The sequence below is a fragment of the Hemicordylus capensis genome, chromosome 4 (genome assembly GCF_027244095.1).
Source record: "Hemicordylus capensis ecotype Gifberg chromosome 4, rHemCap1.1.pri, whole genome shotgun sequence".
NCBI lineage: Eukaryota > Metazoa > Chordata > Lepidosauria > Squamata > Cordylidae > Hemicordylus > Hemicordylus capensis.
The window spans coordinates 37,070,106-37,087,748 of NC_069660.1; the positions used below are offsets into that span (position 1 = coordinate 37,070,106).

Sequence of the window (17,643 nt, forward strand, 5' to 3'; positions counted from 1 at the left end):
TTAATATTATTATTAAATAGCACAAACAGTGTCAGTGCAACAGAGCTGAAAAATAAGGTACTGTTACTGCCGTTTTGCTGGATGGTACTGAGACTGAAAGCTTCCAGTTCTCTCTCAGGACTAAGGGAAGAAGTCTTGTTTCCAAAGTACAGCCACCATTGCCTAACAGAAGTCTGACTACATGTGGGCATCCAAAGATTTCCTAGGATTTGCCCCATATTAAAAGGTAATATTCTTCTCGCCTCTGTTCCCTTGCTGTCACATTGAACTCACCATTTGGTTTTCTAGCAAAAATCTCTGGAAGTCTGTCAGAGATACTTTACAGTTTTCAGGCCTTTCTCCATTACTAGAGGAGGAAGCACAGACAAGGCATGTTTGTTAGAAAGCATCACGCTGGAGGAAAAACTCTTATCACTTTTGGAAATCAGCCAAACCCTGAAGACAGCGAGAGCCAAGATGCCCTACTAAGAGGAACTAGAGAGGACCAGCTCTCCACATGATAGCCTTACCCTTTTTCTCTGCCCCTCCTTCTCCACAGTGCAATGTTGAGAATCAGCTGAAGAAATAAGGGTGCTAACGGATCTCTGGACAGAGACAGATCACTGCCGGACAGAATATCCTGCCATTGGGAGCCCCATTACCAGAAGTATGTCTGACTATTGAAGGTGAACAGAGCAGGGGCGTAACTATAACAGGGCAAGGGGAGACAGTTGTCTGGGGGCCCACTGCCTTGGGGGTCCCCTCAGAGGCAAGTCACATGACTGACTAATTTAGGTCATCCTAAAATAATTTAGGATGCTGTTCTATTGTGGCACATTGGAGACATCTATCTATCTATCAATTTTACTATGCTTTTTGTTACCACTATTCAGCCTCCTTTAAGATTTCTTTACTTCATGAGCTGAGCTTCAGTGAGGGGGGGTGCATTTTAAAATCTTGTCTCTGGGCCCACTCCATCCATGCTATGCCCCTGGAACAGAGACCTAAAATGTGTGAACTCTGCACCAGTAACTTCAACAATTCCAAATGTTATCACAGCAACTTATAAAACCAGTGCAACTTGATTGAGTTTGCAATTTGCTACCGAACAGCTCTCGACATAAGATGGGGGCTAAGGGCTGAAAAAAGGTGCTCTGATCTCTATTTTGAGCATCCCTGATTTGGAGATTCTACCACCAAACACCTCAGGCCAGCATTTTTACAACAATGTGGCAACCTGGCAACAGGTCCTGTAGGAGTGAACACTGAGGCTAACCATCCGCATGCACTCGTAATTCACAGCTAAGCAGTTTTATTACCTCAATACAGAAGAAAAAGGATGCACACTTTACCTTTCTAAGTATGGAACAGCCATCTGCATAGGAAGAAATGCACAAGTCAGACAAATTCACAAGAAATGCACAAATCCTGTTCACTCTCTTTCACACGCACTCTGGACCAAATCAAACTTTACATCCCAATGAAGGTAATGCAACAGCTCTCCTGTAATTCTCCCATGGCTTCAAAATCTTAAGTCAGGAGTGGCCAACTTGAGAATTTCCAGCTGTAGCTGAACTACAATTCCCATCAACCTTAATGATAACACTTGGAGCTAGGGATGATGAGAGCGGTAGTACAAAAGCAGCTGCAGAAGCTCAAGTTGGTCACCCTCCTCTTAAACTGTGCCTGTACTTCCCATTTCTCATAGGGATGTGCAAACAGGTTTGATGGTCTGGGGTCAAACTGAACCTCCCCGCACTCCCACCCCGGTTTGGTTCGGCACCAGACCATTTGCCATCAACGGTGCAATGGCGGACCAACCACCGATGGCAGTTTGCCATCATTTAAAAAAAATATTTTTAACTTACTATTCTCTGAGGCTGGGGGGGGGGGGGCTCCTCTGGAGGTTCCCCCTCCCCTGCCGACTTCCATTATATGTCGCAGTGGCCATTTTGGAGGCCGCCGCGCATGCCCAATGGGCATCTGTATGGCATGCGTGGCGGCCTCCAAAATGGCCACCGCGACAGGGTGAGGCCCAGAACAGCCCGAAGACCACCCGAACATGGCAATTTCACACATAATGGAGGCCAGCAGGGGGAAGGAGATCCTCCAGGGACACCCCACCACACAGCCTCAGAGAGGAGCGATAAGTACAAAAAAACCTCTCTCTGTATGTGTCTATATCTATATCTATCTGGCCTGGTTCTGGTTGGGTCCAATTCGGACCCAAACTGAACCAGGCCAGCCAGTTTTGTGCACACCCCTAATTTCTCATGCAACAGTCAAATAACTGGCAACAGCACCAAGGGTTAGATTTATCACAAGTTTTATGACTGGGGCTATCTGAGGGCAGAATGTATAGGTTTCTCTAGGTTTAGAAATCTGTTTTCATTCCCTCTCTCCACGCCATGCCCCCCCCCCCTCACACACACCCCACCTAGCTAAATCAGGGCAACTGTTTACTATTTGCAATTTACTAAACTCACATGTGAGACAAACAAAAGTGAAAGAATGAGAATAAGGAGCGAGAAATTAAAAAGGAGGGCAGATTTTAAAGAACAACACTGAATATTAAGATAAGAAGCATCTCACTCCTTTTTGTGCACTGTACATCAGGCTCTGGTACAACTGGGCAAACTGTCCATATGTGATATCTCCATTCCTTTGTTCTACATCCTAAAAGACAAAATTAGAAGAACACAGTTTTAATGAAGTCTGCTTTTCAAATCACGTAGGAGAGGTCAACCCACCTCTCTGTGGAAAAGACAGTCTCTAGCAGATGTTCATGCGACGTAGGGTCATTCTTAACGTGCCCTGACTGGGTTCAGGGTCTGGGGCAAATCAGCCAGTGCGGCCTCCAACTAATTTTAATGGCGGCAATGAGTGTGCAGGGCCAAAAGCAGGGACCTGGGTGGTCACCCTGGTTACCTTGTCCTAAGGAGAGCCCAAACCCCATGATCCACCAATGTGCTCTAAATATACAAAGCAGTAATGTGTAGTCAAGATATCTCAGCAGTGAATACATACAATTTTTCTGAAGCTGTCCCATCAGGTTTTTGGCTGATCTCTATGACTGTTTCTATTTTGTTGGCTGTGTTAGTTCAAATTATTATGTTGGTCTTTAAATTGTACTGTTGTTGTAAATCTTTTTTTTTTTAATAAACCCAATGTATATATACTTTTAAATGAATAAGTAAAACATCTAATCTGTGCATACCTGAGTATGCAAAAACATAAGTGCCTTTGCAAAAGTCTCAGCAGGTGCAAGGTAGTCCACCAGAAATTGGCTGATAATTCACCAGTCTACCAACTGTCCACCCTGGTGTACAGCATACAACCTTGCTGTTTTACTTGAACTATTCATCCTCTACAAACATTTGATACATTTCTGCTCTCTTCTTGTGTCATACTGGTGGTGGAAAGAGAGGTGGTTGTGTAATACATACTGCCTACAGGCAGAGGAAGAGCTTGATGATAATCTGTTCCAAGGGTGCAGTCTGGATAGACAGAAGAGATGTACCCTACAATTCCCCCCACCCCAAAAGGAGGGGGATTTATAATGCTCTCGCCATCACAGTAGGGATGTGCACGGAACCGGCCCTTTATGGGCCTCCAAACTGGTTTGATGGCAGCAGGGGTGCCACTTTAAGAGTGGGGGGGGGATGCACTTACCCCTCCCGCCACTTCCCCCCGCCGGCGTCCGTCTTTTGGAAAGCCCATCGGGGTAGCAGCATACCCCTGCTGCCCTATTGTCCCCGTATTCCAGATAGGACCGGAAGTCGTCGATGTGCTTACACGTGCACACACAACAGCGACTTCTGGTCATATCCGGAAGATGGGGCCAACGGGGCGGCAGGGAGGTACGCTGCTGCCCCAATGGGCTTCCCAAAAGACAGACGCCGGTGGGGGGAAAACGGTGGGACGGGTAAGTGCACCCTCCCTCACTCTTAAACTGGCACCCCCACCGCCTTCGAGCCTCCCTGCCACGGTTCCATGCACATCCCTAGTCCTCAGTCAGCTTACTTGAAAATCTTTACAAGAAAATAAAGGGATGAAGCAGGTGGTGATGATGGCCACCCATTTTTGACTGTTGAATGATCCGAAGAATTAAAGGTCCAAAATCAAATGCCATCTTCCTAGCAGGGAAAGTCAAGACCTTCTGGTCTCCCTGATGGGTATATACAAATGTGATCTCCTAGATTTCCCCAAGGAGATATGTTAGGAAGTTACTCAATATCAAGACATACACTATTATAATATTAGTGGCGCAGCTAATGACTCTAAGAGGAGAAAGAAGACACAGCACTAAAGTCAAGTACTTACTGTTAACCTCTCACGTAGAAACCTCATGTTAGGTACTCGGTAGTTTACTTGAGACAGCATGTTTTTCAAATCCTTTGCAGAAATCCTAGATCATCAAGGGCAAAGGGGTGGGGGGTGGGGAGAGAATATTTGTCAGGGAATGCCACTGTATCCTGGTTACACTGGGGTTTCCCCAAAACCTTCTGAGCCCTCCCTCTAAAATCCAGGAAAAGGGGAAAACAAGCTACTGATTCCACCATGCAAATATGCCAAACCCTACACAACAGGGCTTGGCGAATCCCAGGAGGCTATGGTGCCTAGAAATTTAACTGTGGTGCATAGACTAGAATATTAACAGACAAAGTTATTTAATAAAATATTTTTCCCAGGCAATCCCGTTTCTGTCCAAGTATATTACTTATAAATACCAACACCTGCCCCCACATGTCCATCACGAAGTCTGGTAATTTTGACAAGTATCCATTATTTAGCTGCTAAATTTTTGGGCTGGCACCTAGATCCAAAGAAAATTTGTCAAGGCTTGCTCTACAACCTTCATCAGAGGCTCTCCTGTGATTAGGCGATAACCTGCGATTAGGCAGGTGTTGACTCGAGATAGGTTGGCGCTCCATATTCAGAACATGCTCCCCAGAAAAGCTTGCCTGGGACCTATTTTGATGTTTTCCCAGCACCAAAGGCTTCTTTTATTTGTCCATGCATTTCAGCATCTCATACAATTGTTTTTAATGCTTGTTCTATAGTTCAGCCAATTTTTAATTGGCCGATGCTGCTGTTTCTCCATACCTTTATTGCTGTGTTGCATTTTATGCAATTGTATTGCTTTATACTTTCAATCATATGCCACCCCTGGGAGCACTGCTGAAGGACAGCTACTAAATAAACCAAATCAATGCAAAAATATATAACATCCATATCAAATCCAATAAAAGGCAATTTGACAAATGGAAGCATGTAGATCAAAGCCAGCAATGGACTAGCAGAAGAGGCGACTATCTTCAAGCATTTCAAAAAATTACAAGGCACAGAGAGCTTTAAAGCTGGCAGTTCTGCAAGGTACTGCTTGGAAGGGAAGACTGCTTTTACTTCTGCACATCTTTTCCAAGCAGCAAACGGAAACCATTTCAAAAGAGTCTTTCCAAACAGCTTCAGAAAAACAGGTCTGTTTGCTTTCCTGGCACCTTTTGGACAGTATTCAGAAACTGTTTGGGAAATGGCTTCTGTTCAATAAGTGTTGAGCAAAAGTGCACTGTAATAAGACATTCCCCACCTGTTGTGGCAGAAGCCATTCTGGCAGAACTGATTTGGTTGCTTTTGGGAAAGAGGCCCTGGGAATGCTGCCTGGAGCTACTGTTCGACATTTCCATAGGAACATAGGAAGCTGCCATATACCAAGTCAGACCATTGGTCTATCTAGCTCATTATTGTCTTCACAGACTGGCAGTAGCTTCTCCAAGGTTGCAGGCAATCTCTCTCAGTCCGATCTTGGGAGATTCTGCCAGGGAGGGAACTTGAAACCTTCTGCTCTTCCCAGAACGGCTCCATCCCCTGAGGGGAATATCTTACAGTGCTCACACATCACGTCTCCCATTCATATGCAACCAGGGTGGACCTTGCTTAGCTAAGGGGACAAGTCATGCTTACTACCACAAGACCAGCTTCCGTGGGTCTAAGCCATGGTTTTCTGGCTCTGTTTGTTGGAAACCTATCAGGGTTTTTCAGTGAGAAGATCATTAATGGTAGACTGACTTCCCACAGGAAAATATTTAGTATATTCTGATTTTGACTGTCTAATCAGGCAGCCAGACAGGCCTAGCTAGTGACCTGCATGCTAGCTAGTGAACATATTTATGTTCCATTCTTCCTCCAAGGATCTCAGATCAGCATGCATGGTTCTTAGCCCACTTTTATCCTCCATAAGTACAAGATAGGCTTGGCTGAAAGAGGGAGGCTGGTCCATGGTCACCCAGTGACCGTCATGGCAGAGTTGGGGTTTGAGCCTGAATGATCCCTAGTCCTAGACCAACATTCTAACCACTACACCACACTCCCTTTCAACTACGCATCAGAATCTTCTTCAATGCATAAGGGTGCTGTGGCAGACATTCAGCAGTGCTTCCACAGAGGAGTTGATGCAGAAAGGATTTCATGAAGGTCACAAGTATGAAGAAGTTCAAGGGCTGTGCTGGATGAACATCCATGCTAACCTTTTCCCAGCCTTACTCTACTTAACAATCAAAAGCATATGCATGACGACTATTTAAACGGCACTGCACAAATGGCTGCCAAAGATTCAGAGCAGAGCATGAACATACTGCTCCTACACTAGAGAAGTGTCACATTTATGTTTTTGTGCACCACCTCAAACCTCTGGATCAGCATACAGAAGTTCAATTAATGAGCATTTTCAACATCCAGAGCTCACCCACCTGCTACTTAGCTATGGTTTCCATTTATCTAGGGATTCTCTCTTCCACAGAGCAATCTGCTGTTGAGAGGAGCAACCCATGTCTAATGATTCACTACAATTTAAGTCAGCCAAATGATGACTGATGAAACCCAGGCAAATCAATTTCAGATGATGATTTGCTGGCATGTGCTCTTGGCGACTTAGAAGCAATGGTTTCCTCTCCCCAGGAACAGAGACTCCCTCCTCAGCAGAACAGGAAAGCACGGGACTTAATCCAGTTAAAAATCCTCCCCAGCTGAACTCCTGAGAGATGCATGTTGCAGACAGACAACCTTGCAGTTGGAGGATTAGCTGCAGTCATTAGGTCAGGAAATGGAACCCAGTAACTACCCATTTATTACTTCCAGATCTCAGTGGGTGAGAAGAGAGTGTCTGCATTCCAAGAAGGGGGAAGGGGAAGAGAAAGGCTGAACAAAGGACCAATGGTCACTAATCCGTTCTCCACACTGTAACCACTGATAGGAGGCATGACTTCAGGCTCTCTCTTCCCCCCAGTGCATAGGGATTCCAAGAACAGCTGCAAATTCAGTGGCATAGGGCCGGGGTTTCCAACCTACGTTAACAAGTGTACCCCGTCTGTTGCAAACCTGCAGCTCAGATACCACCTAGAGATTGTGTGTCTATGTGTACACACACTTAAATGTTACAAGTTATGAGACAGGCTACTCCAGTCACTTGCTTACATCGAGACTAAATTATTCATGAGTACTTTCATTGAAATTAATGGGATAAGTTTAGTTGTCCCATTAATTTCAAAGGGAGTACTCAGTTCTAATTTTCTGAAGCCTGCCAGACAGGCTGAGGGGAAAGTATGCTGAGCTGCAGCAGACAGCCAGGAGCAGAGGAAGGGTTTTTTTTACCATCCTCTCTCCTCCCTTGAGTTCTACAGTGGACATGTCAGCTTCAAACCAGCGATCCATTGGTGGGGAACAGCATAGCGAGATAGACAGTTCAGCCCACGGCCCTCAGCCACTGGGTGAGCCCAGCTTTGCAACCAAAATGACAGACGCATGTACTAGCAAATGACTTAGCCTCTTGACCCTCTACCCATGCTTTAGCCAGGCTGTTTACATTTTTAATATCGCTTTTTAAACCACTGCAGTCACTTGTATCTATTTGCTACCTTATTAATACAAAAGAAAACTTTTTTAAAAAATAAAGTACAAAGCTGCTTGGGGGAAGAGTTTAGCTATGTTGTTTGGGGAGGGGGATTTCTTGATAATATCATGGCTACTAGCCAATCAGTGCTATGTACCACCAGCTTCCGCGTATGTTTTGCAGGCAACTTCTGTGCCAGAGCACAACTTTGCACATCCCTGCAACTTTGCGCAGCAAGGTTATTGCACAAGCACAGCATGAGCCTGGATGTTGGCCACTGCTTGTTTACAATCCATGCATTTTATTTCTCTGTTATAATATGATTATGGAAAATAAACAAGTTGATTCTGAACACGAGAGTTCCATGTAGCTGTCATGGCTAACAGCCATGCAACGGAACAACTGATAACCTCTTGTTTAGAGTGATCATATGGAGGCTGCATTTGCACAAATGTAAAAGACTGATCAAATGTTGCCTACATTCGCATTGACACTTGATGTTTCCACTGTATAGTCTGAATAAGAAGATTGCATTACGCCAGGGGTTTCCAACACGGCTCCAGGAAGAATTCAGAGCCTTCCTTTTTATATTTTGTCTACTTTTAGCCAGATAATATCCAGTAAAGAAATGCTTCTTTTTAAGCATGGGATGATGCTCGCACTAAATCCAACAGTGGAGAGCCAGCACCTTCATACATGTGAACTTACAGAAGCATCTAGTTGGAAATGAAACACCTGACTAGACAGACACTGCTCTAATACAGCAAAACATTTCATTCCTCTGTTATTGAATGGATCAGGCAACACTGGAAGCAAATCACCAGCCAACCCTTGGAATCTTGCATCAACATTTCCCCTTAGCATCCTTAAACCATCAACCAAGGGAGAAACTCAAGTATGTAGTACACCACTCTGGGCTCCTTGGAGGAAGAGCGGGATATAAATGTAAACAAACAAACAAACAAACCATAAGAAACCTTAACTATTACAAGAACCATGCTGCAATGACCACAACCCATGTCAGTCTAATTATTATTTGAATGAACTGCCCCCTGCCCCACACAATATATTTACACTAGCTTAACCCGCACAGAACATCTGAGCGCTAGTACTTGATTGCTCCCCTTACCCCCTGCCAAGCTGACAACATACAGAAGAGGAAAATATCCACAGGTGCTATAAAGGATTGCTTATATTCCTATTCTAAAACACGTGACCCAACATGTTTCGAGAGGTTTTGGGGTGTTTTGTTTTGTTTTAAGTTTTGGTCTCCAGGAGGCTTTTTCTTTTCTTTTCAATGATCTTCTGTCTTCGGACTTCTATAATGTAGTAGTCTCTGAAGAAGCGTTTTCAGTTTGTAAAGCTACATTTATGCATTTTCTTCATAATAAATTAACCTTAGACTGGATATTTTATATTTAATCACACGTGCAGTCCTTCATCAGTTAGAAAAATCTTTCCAGATTCATGGGCTCTCACTTCCCCCACCCCTACTAATATCGTAATTCCCTCTTGTTCCTCCCACAGGGGCAAGTAGCTATGCTGTGGTTCATGCGGCCCCATTCATTCTCTTCCCCTCTCAGGTTAAGGCCAGGTAAAACAATTTACTGTGGCTGTCTTCTCATTATGTTTGAGGAGATTCAAATATACATTTGTTCTCCTGTCTTAAAGAAGTTCATTCAACCTGCTTCAAGTTTGAAGCAGAAGGAAAGCCCGTAGTGCTATCATCTTTGCACTAGAGGGAGTTCTGTGTGAGAAATTGCATTTAACTGATTTTCAGCATTGTCAACAGCCAATTGACACTATCAAACTGGTGACTGCTGAATGCCCTTTCAATGCACCCAGACAACAAAGCAGTTATATGGCTGCTCCAGCACACCAGCAACTCAACTCTCATTTTCTGCATCACCACAAAGAGGGTAAAAGTAGCTTATGCAACCTTGTGACAAATGTGGATTGAGAGATGAAGAGATGTTGAGGTCATATGGCCACTTCAACATTTGCAAAAACTAGGAATCCGCTGAACCAACATTCACAGCTTGACACTCTGGTCACTGGCCCTTAACCACAGTGTTTGCTGCAGAGATCTGCTGTGTGGGAAGAACCAATATTAAAAGTTCAGCTGAATATGGGGAATCAGGACAGCTGCCACAAGGATGCCAGCCTTGACCCTCTCCTCACCTTGAAGATTCACGAAACCATGACTATTAAAATAAGACTAGAAACAGGAAGTTGCCTTATACTGAGCCAGACCATTGGTCAATTAAGCTCAGTATTGTCTACACTGACTTGTAGTGGCTCTCTGAGGTTTTAGACGAGGGCCTTTTCCATACTGTATTCAGGTTACATTATAGAAAGCTGCCTTATTCCAGGTCCGACCATTGGTCTCAGGTCAGACCATCGACTCCCGGTATGGGAACAGCATATCTTTGGAGAGGAGCACTGGTCTTGTGGTAGCAAGCATGACGTGTCCCCATAGCTAAGCAGGGTCTGCCTTGGTTACATATGAATGGGAGACTAGAAGTGTGAGCCCTGTAAGATATTCCCCTCAGGGGATGGAGCCGCTCTGGGAAGAGCAGAAGGTTCCAAGTTCCTTCCCTGGCTTCTCCAAGGTAGGTCTGAGAGAGATTCCTGCCTGCAACCTTGGAGAAGCCACTGCCAGTCTGTGCTGATGAGCTAGATTGACCAATGGTCTGACTTACTATATGGCAGCTTCCTATGTCCATCAAGCTCAGTACTGTCTATACTGACCGGCAGTGGCTCTTCATTCAGGGGTCTTTCCTGGCCCTACCTGGGAATGCCTGGAATGGAACCTGGGACCATCTGCATGCAAAGCAAATGCTCTTGCACAGAGCTACAACTCCATCCCCACAGATGTATGCTGTGCACCTATTCAAAGTGCACAGCCTTGCTCAGAAATGATTCGTCCATAGATCTCACATGAAGAGACTGGTTCAAGGCAAGGAAGCCAGCAGCATCAGCAGTCCGCTGCCATTCATGCAAAAGCGGCTGACTGCTGGATGCACCCTGGGATTGTTTTCTTCCTCACTCCCTTCCGTGACCAGAAGCAAGAATAGACTGCTGGCAAGAAAAGAAGCAGCAGCAAAGAGCACTGCACTTAAGCAAAAGTACACTTCCAGCTCTAGTCACTCTAATGTATCCGGAGGGACATCCTAAATTATTGCTGTCCTGGGGCCTCACCAATCTTCACCTCATACTGCTTACCAAATTGTGGGAAACAGATGGCAAGTTTTTGTTATTCAGGATTACAGCTGTCTGTTCAAACACAATTATTTTCTCTTTTTTTGTGTTAATGTTTGCTGTCTTTGAGGCACATCAATCGTCAAAAATATTTTAAACCTGGAATATGCATGCTCATTTTTAATGCAGGATTTTAAAAATAAATTTTGGATTTAATTAATTTTGTGATTATTTACAGTTTGTTCCAGAATTTCTTTGTAAAGATGTCCCTGATGAAGAGCTCAAAACATATTAGATCAGTCACCACTGGTAAACATGGTAAAGCCATCTCTGCACAATACAGCCATCTTATTTTTAGCTGTTTTTCTATTCAGTGCAATTCTCTTGGCAAGCTATCTGAGATCCAAGGCAGTAAGTGCTTTTGAAAACTTAAAAGGGCTACTAATCTGTTCCTTTAAATCATGAGTTCACTAGCAACGTCCTCCTGCAAACCATCTGCCTTTTCACTGATTAACCAAACTTAAACTATATTTGTGTTATTACTGAAATCTCAATATGAGATCCTTCCTGAGATGTTAAAAGGAAGTACAAGATAACTTACGAGTAATAAAAGCTACCACTCCTTGGTAGTAAAGATAAAGTGTACCGTCGAGTCGGTGTCAACTCCTGGTGACTACAGAGCCCTGTGGTTTTCTTTGGTAGAATACAGGAGGGGTTTACCATTGCCATCTCCCGCACAGTATGAGATGATGCTTTTTAGACTCGTCCTATATCGCTGCTGCCTGATATAGGTGTTTCCCATAGTCTGGGAAACATACCAGCGGGGATTCAAACCGGAAACCTCTGGCTTGCTAGTCAAGTCATTTCCCTGCTGCACCATTAGGTAGGTAGACCCTCTTAATTATTTCTTTCCATTACTAGTAATATTCTCCAATAATAATAATAACAATAACAACAACAACAACCCCCAGTAAGGCACTACAGTGGCGTGGTTGTGGGGCTTGCGTGCTCTGAGGAAGGTGAGAGCTATGCCAGAGGTCCAACCATACTGGACAGGTCTCACCAGAGGAGCCAGACAAAGAGTGCCTCTCCCATCAACAATATGGTGAGACGTAACTTTAATAAATCTATACCGGATCGGTCGTCGCCCGGGTCAACAAGGACCGCGCCAGGTGCTGGAGTCCCTGGACATCTGGTGGCAAGTGGGCAACAGGACTCAGGATCTTCAGTTGAGCAACCAGGGCTGGAGACAGCAAAGTTACTGGAAGAAATGTCGCTTAACCGAAAAAAAATATACGAAAAATGCCAAGGAAATAATGATCTGCTATTACAAGTCTAGTCCAACAAGAAGAGGTTATTTTAAAAGAATGTACCAAATTTCGAAAGAGAAGCATCCAGATACAGAAATAACAGAACAAAGGCTAGCAGACCAGAGAAGATTCATAATAAGAAATAAAGTATTCACAGGAGTTGAGCTGGAAGAACTGCAAAGAGCAACACAGGCTCAAGATATGGAAGAAGAATTACCACCAACTGAAGCAGCTGCTCAGGCGCAGGTGGAGGAGGTGTTGGAAATAGAGGATAACACTGTTGCTGAACTGTTTCAAAATCAAAACCAGGCAACCTCCCCTTTGCCTTCACCTCAAAAACCCAAATGCTGTTTAACAGAAAAGCAACAAGAACTAAAGCAAAAAATAGCTGAGCACATGAACCAAACAACCACCAGGGTTCGACTTCCAGCTCTAAAAACAGTTGCCAAAAAACAACTTGCTCAGGTATTAAAAGATGTCAATGCTGCACTTGCAGAAGTAACAACCAATAATTTGCAAGAAACAAACCAACTAATGTACAGTGCAGCAACAATAACAACACAAGAGCTTGGATATAAGATCAATGGACCTGTAAAAAAAGAAAGTAGTACATCACCTAAATGGAAGATTAGATTAGAAAATAAAATCTCCAGGCTAAGATCAGATGCTAGTAAATTGAAAGACATGAAAGACAAGAAGCTGAAGAATGAAAACACCAAACACTATCTGATCCAAAAATACCACCTAGATTCAAGGAAAATTAGAGAAGTCCTGGAAATAATAAAGCAGCAAATAACAGCAGTGTCAAAGAAGATTAGCAGATATGAAGCCAGAACTACACAACACAGGCAGAATCTCCAATTCCAGTCGAGACGTTTCTACCAAAGAGACGTTTCTACCCAAACGTGCCTGTTTCTACCTAAACGTGCCTGTTCATCAGAGACATTTCTACCAAAGCATAGAAGGAGAAACTACAAGAAACATAGAAACACCAAATAAAGAAGAAACAGTGCAATTCTGGGGGAAATTATGGGACAATCCAATAGATTATAATAAAAAAGCAGGCTGGATGAAAGAGGTCAAAAAATGTAACCAACAAGATCTAATAATAACACCAGAATTAATAAGTGAAAGAGCAAAGAAAATTAAAAATTGGACTGCTCCAGGCGACGAGGAATTGCATGGCTTTTGGCTTAAACACCTAACAAGCCTTCATAAACAACTATCAAAACAGTTCAATCACATTATGAAAGGCGGTGATATTGAACAATGGCTAACAACTGGGAAAACTCATCTCAGGATGAAAGACCCAGCAAAAGGTGCAGTTCCAAGTAATTATAGACCGATAACCTGTCTGCCAACCATGTTCATTAACTGGAATAATAGCAGATGAAGTGATGCAACACTTATTAACTAACAAACAGCTTCCAGTTGAACAGAAAGGAAATTGCCCGAACACCAGAGGAACAAAAGACCAGCTGCTGATTGACAAAATGATTTTAGAAAATTGCAAGAGAAGAAAAACCAATCTAAGTGTTGCATGGATTGACTACAAGAAAGCCTTCGATTCATTGCCTCACACATGGATACTACAATGTTTAGAAACAACTGGTGTCAGCAAAAACATTCAGATATTTATTTTAAAAAGCAATGAGCATGTGGAGTACACAGTTAACAATCAATGGCGAGACACTTGGACAGGTAAGCATTAGAAGAGGCATTTCCCAAGGGGACTCACTATCCCCTCTATTGTTTGTAATCGCCATGACCCCACTTTCACAAATACTAAACAAAACAGGCCTCAGTTACCAAACATCTCAAACATCAAGTAAAATCAACCATCTGCTGTACATGGACGATTTGAAGTTGTATGGAAAGTCCCAGTCAGAAATCGAATCACTGCTAAACACCGTCCGTATATTCAGTAGCGATATAGCAATGGAGTTTGGACTAGACAAGTGTGCTGCATTAATAATGAACAGAGGGAAAATAACAAAAACAGAAGGAATAGAACTGCCCAATGGAAGCAAGATCAAGAACTTGGAAGAAAAAGAACCTTACAAATACTTGGGCATTCTCCAGGCTGATAGCATCGCACACACTGAAGTTAAAAGAAAAATTGGAAGTGAATACATCAGGAGAGTTAGAAAAATCCTCAAGTCCAAACTCAATGGCGGGAACACCATACAAGCCATAAACACCTGGGCTATACCTGTTATCAGATACACTGCAGGAATAATAGACTGGACCCAGGCAGAGCTAGAGACGCTAGATCGTAAGACCAGGAAAATCATGACCATCAATCATGCTCTGCACCCCCGCAGTGATGTCGATAGGCTATACCTCCCTCACAGCTCAGGTGGAAGAGGAATGCTGCAAGTCCATCAAACAGTAGAGGAGGAGAAAAGAGGCCTTGAAGAATATATAAGGGACAGTGAAGAAGATGCACTTCAAATGGTCAAGAACGCGAAACTATTCAACACCAATGAAACAAAGCAGGCCTACAAGAAAGAACAAGTCAAGAACTGAGCAGAAAATTGGAAAAATAAGCCACTGCATGGTCAATATTTGCACAATATAAGTGGAAAATCAGACATCACCAAGACCTGGCAATGGCTTAAGAATGGCGACTTGAAGAAAGAAACAGAGGGTTTAATACTGGCTGCACAAGAACAGGCACTAAGAACAAATGCAATAAGAGCAAAAGTCGAAAAATCAACCACAAACAGCAAGTGCCGCCTTTGTAAAGAAGCAGATGAAACCGTGGACCACCTAATCAGCTGTGGTAAAAAGATCGCACAGACTGACTACAAACAAAGGCATGACAAGGTAGCAGGGATGATACACTAGAACATCTGCAAAAAGTACAAGCTACCTGTAGCCAAGAACTGGTGGGACCATAAAATTGAAAAAGTTGAAGAAAATGAAGATGTAAAAATATTATGGGACTTCCGACTACAAACAGACAAACATCTGCCACACAATACACCAGATATAACTGTAGTCGAGAAGAAAGAAAAACAAGTCAAAATAATCAACATAGCAATACCAGGGGATAGCAGAACAGAAGATAAAGAAATAGAAAAAATCACCAAATACAAAGATCTACAAAGGGAAATTGAAAGGCTGTGGCAGAAAAAGACCAAAGTAATCCCAGTGGTAACTGGTAGGGATGTGCAAAAAAATCCGGGCACAGATTGATCTGTGCCCGAAACGAGCAATTTTGGGTGATTCGGGTCCGAACCGAATCACCCCGATGTCCCCCGATATTTTTCGGGGCCGAGCCGAATCACCCCTGATTCGTGCCTGAAAAATTCAGGTGATTCGGGATGACGTCTCTTTGAATTTCCTGCCTTTTTGCCTTCATTGATTTGAATGCAAAAAGGTCTGATGTGATGTCAGCTCGAATTTCGGGTCCCAGGGGCAAAATAGTGGGGTGGGGTGGTAGTGCCTAATGGATGGAGGCTACCACCCAAATTTCAGGGGAATTGGGCAAAGGGCTGATTTGGGGGGAAATTTTGAGGTTTTAGTGTCTTTGGGGCAGTTCGGGGGCATAGCGTGGGATCTGGGCAAAAAGGGTGGGGTGGGGTGGTAGTGCCTAAATTAGAGTGGATTCATGGTGTTTCATTGAAAATCTCATTAGCTATCATAGAATCCACACTCAAAATACCTCTGAAACAACAGAACCCTGTACCCCATGGGTTAGAAACCCATGGGGGTGGTTGGCACCCTATGTGCACTACACTACCACTCACTCTGGGCCACCCCAGCACCCCCCAAGTGCAGTTATGGGGCTGCTGAAAGCTCCATGTATACCCTATGAGGAAAAACCTTAAAGACACGTAAACTTTAACAATTCCCCAAAATTCAGCCCTCTGCCCAAATCCTTTGAAAAAATTCAGGTAGCTTCCTTGACCCTACCTGGCACTACCACCAACCCCACACTGCTCTAGGCCACCCCTTTGCCCCCCGCGTGAAGCTATACATTTGCTGACACCTCAATGCTTCTCTATGGGGAAAAACCTTAAAGACGCGTAAACTTCAACAATTCCCCAAAAATCAGCCTTCTGCCCAATCACTCTGAAATTGGGGTGGTAGCCTCCACCCATTAGGCACTACCACCCCACCCCACTCTTTTTGCCCAGATCCCACGCTATGCCCCCAAACTGTCCCAAAGACACTAAAACTTCAAAAATCCCCCCAAAATCAGCCCTTTGCCCAATTCCCCTGAAATTTGGGTGGTAGCCTCCAACCATTGGGCACTACCACCCCACCCCACTATTTTGCCCGTGGGACCCGTTTTTCTTACCCGAATCGATTCGGATTCAATCCTAATCCGAACCGAATCAGGGGTGATTCAGGTAGCCCAGATTCGGGCACAGAACAGAACGGGGGTGATTCGGTTCGGGTCCCGAACCGAATCACCGAAAACCCGAATTGCACACCCCTAGTAATTGGCACCCTGGGTGCAGTTCCAAAAGACCTTGAAGAGCACCTCAACACCATAGGGGCCACAGAAATCACCATCAGCCAATTACAAAAAGCAGCTTTACTGGGAACAGCCTATATTCTGCGACGATATCTATAACAATTGACAATAAAATCCAGCCATCCCAGGTCCTTGGGAAGGACTCGATGTCTGGATAAAACAAACCAGTCAATAACACCTGTCTGACTGTGTAAACAAGAAATAATAATAGCAGCATGCTCTAAACTCTTATCCCAACAGGTTAAAAATGGCCTTGCTGGTCAACTTTAGTGGATTAATTTAGCAACTAAACCTTGCAGGTTTACTTGAAACAGTCTCCTACACACCCATTGTGCCTTGGGGAACAAGTACCCAGCAGCCTAGGAGTGAAAAACCGTTTGTGTGGCTGTGTGCAAGGAATACAGGCTGCAAGGGGCCCCATTAGGGAAGAGGACCCATGAGCCCCTTTCACCCCACCATTTGCCACCATCTGTCACCTCCACTGAGGAAGCCCTACTCATTCTCCTTCCCATGACATGGTAGAATGATGTCACTGCCCGGCTCAGGGCATTGACGTCATTATACCTTTTGATGGCCAACTGTCTACCGGCTGGGGCAGCTGTGGTGATTAACAGGGCCGTGGTGGCAGTGGTGGGAGGGGGTTGCTGTGGGATTAGCCCACCAAAAAATATAAACATGGGCCGCTGCCAGCTAGATCGATCCAAGTTAGCACTCACAGAATTGCTGGTGAACACGCTTACGGCACATCCCCTTTCAGACAGATGGCGCCGTAAGCG

The 17,643-nt window shown here is 44.1% G+C and overlaps 1 protein-coding gene across 5 annotated transcripts in view; it reads right to left on the minus strand.

Moving 5' to 3' along the window:
* Nucleotides 1–17,643, minus strand: part of PLCG1 (phospholipase C gamma 1) — a 146,851-nt gene that overhangs the window by 44,701 nt on the left and 84,507 nt on the right. For all 5 annotated transcript variants that reach the window (XM_053251003.1, XM_053251001.1, XM_053251002.1 and 2 more), the window contains 4 exons: nucleotides 4,303–4,387; nucleotides 2,572–2,655; nucleotides 1,332–1,354; nucleotides 274–346 (listed from right to left, as the gene is read on the minus strand). In XM_053251003.1, the coding sequence (XP_053106978.1) occupies nucleotides 274–346; nucleotides 1,332–1,354; nucleotides 2,572–2,655; nucleotides 4,303–4,387 (265 nt within the window). The remainder of the gene's footprint in view (nucleotides 1–273; nucleotides 347–1,331; nucleotides 1,355–2,571; nucleotides 2,656–4,302; nucleotides 4,388–17,643) is intronic.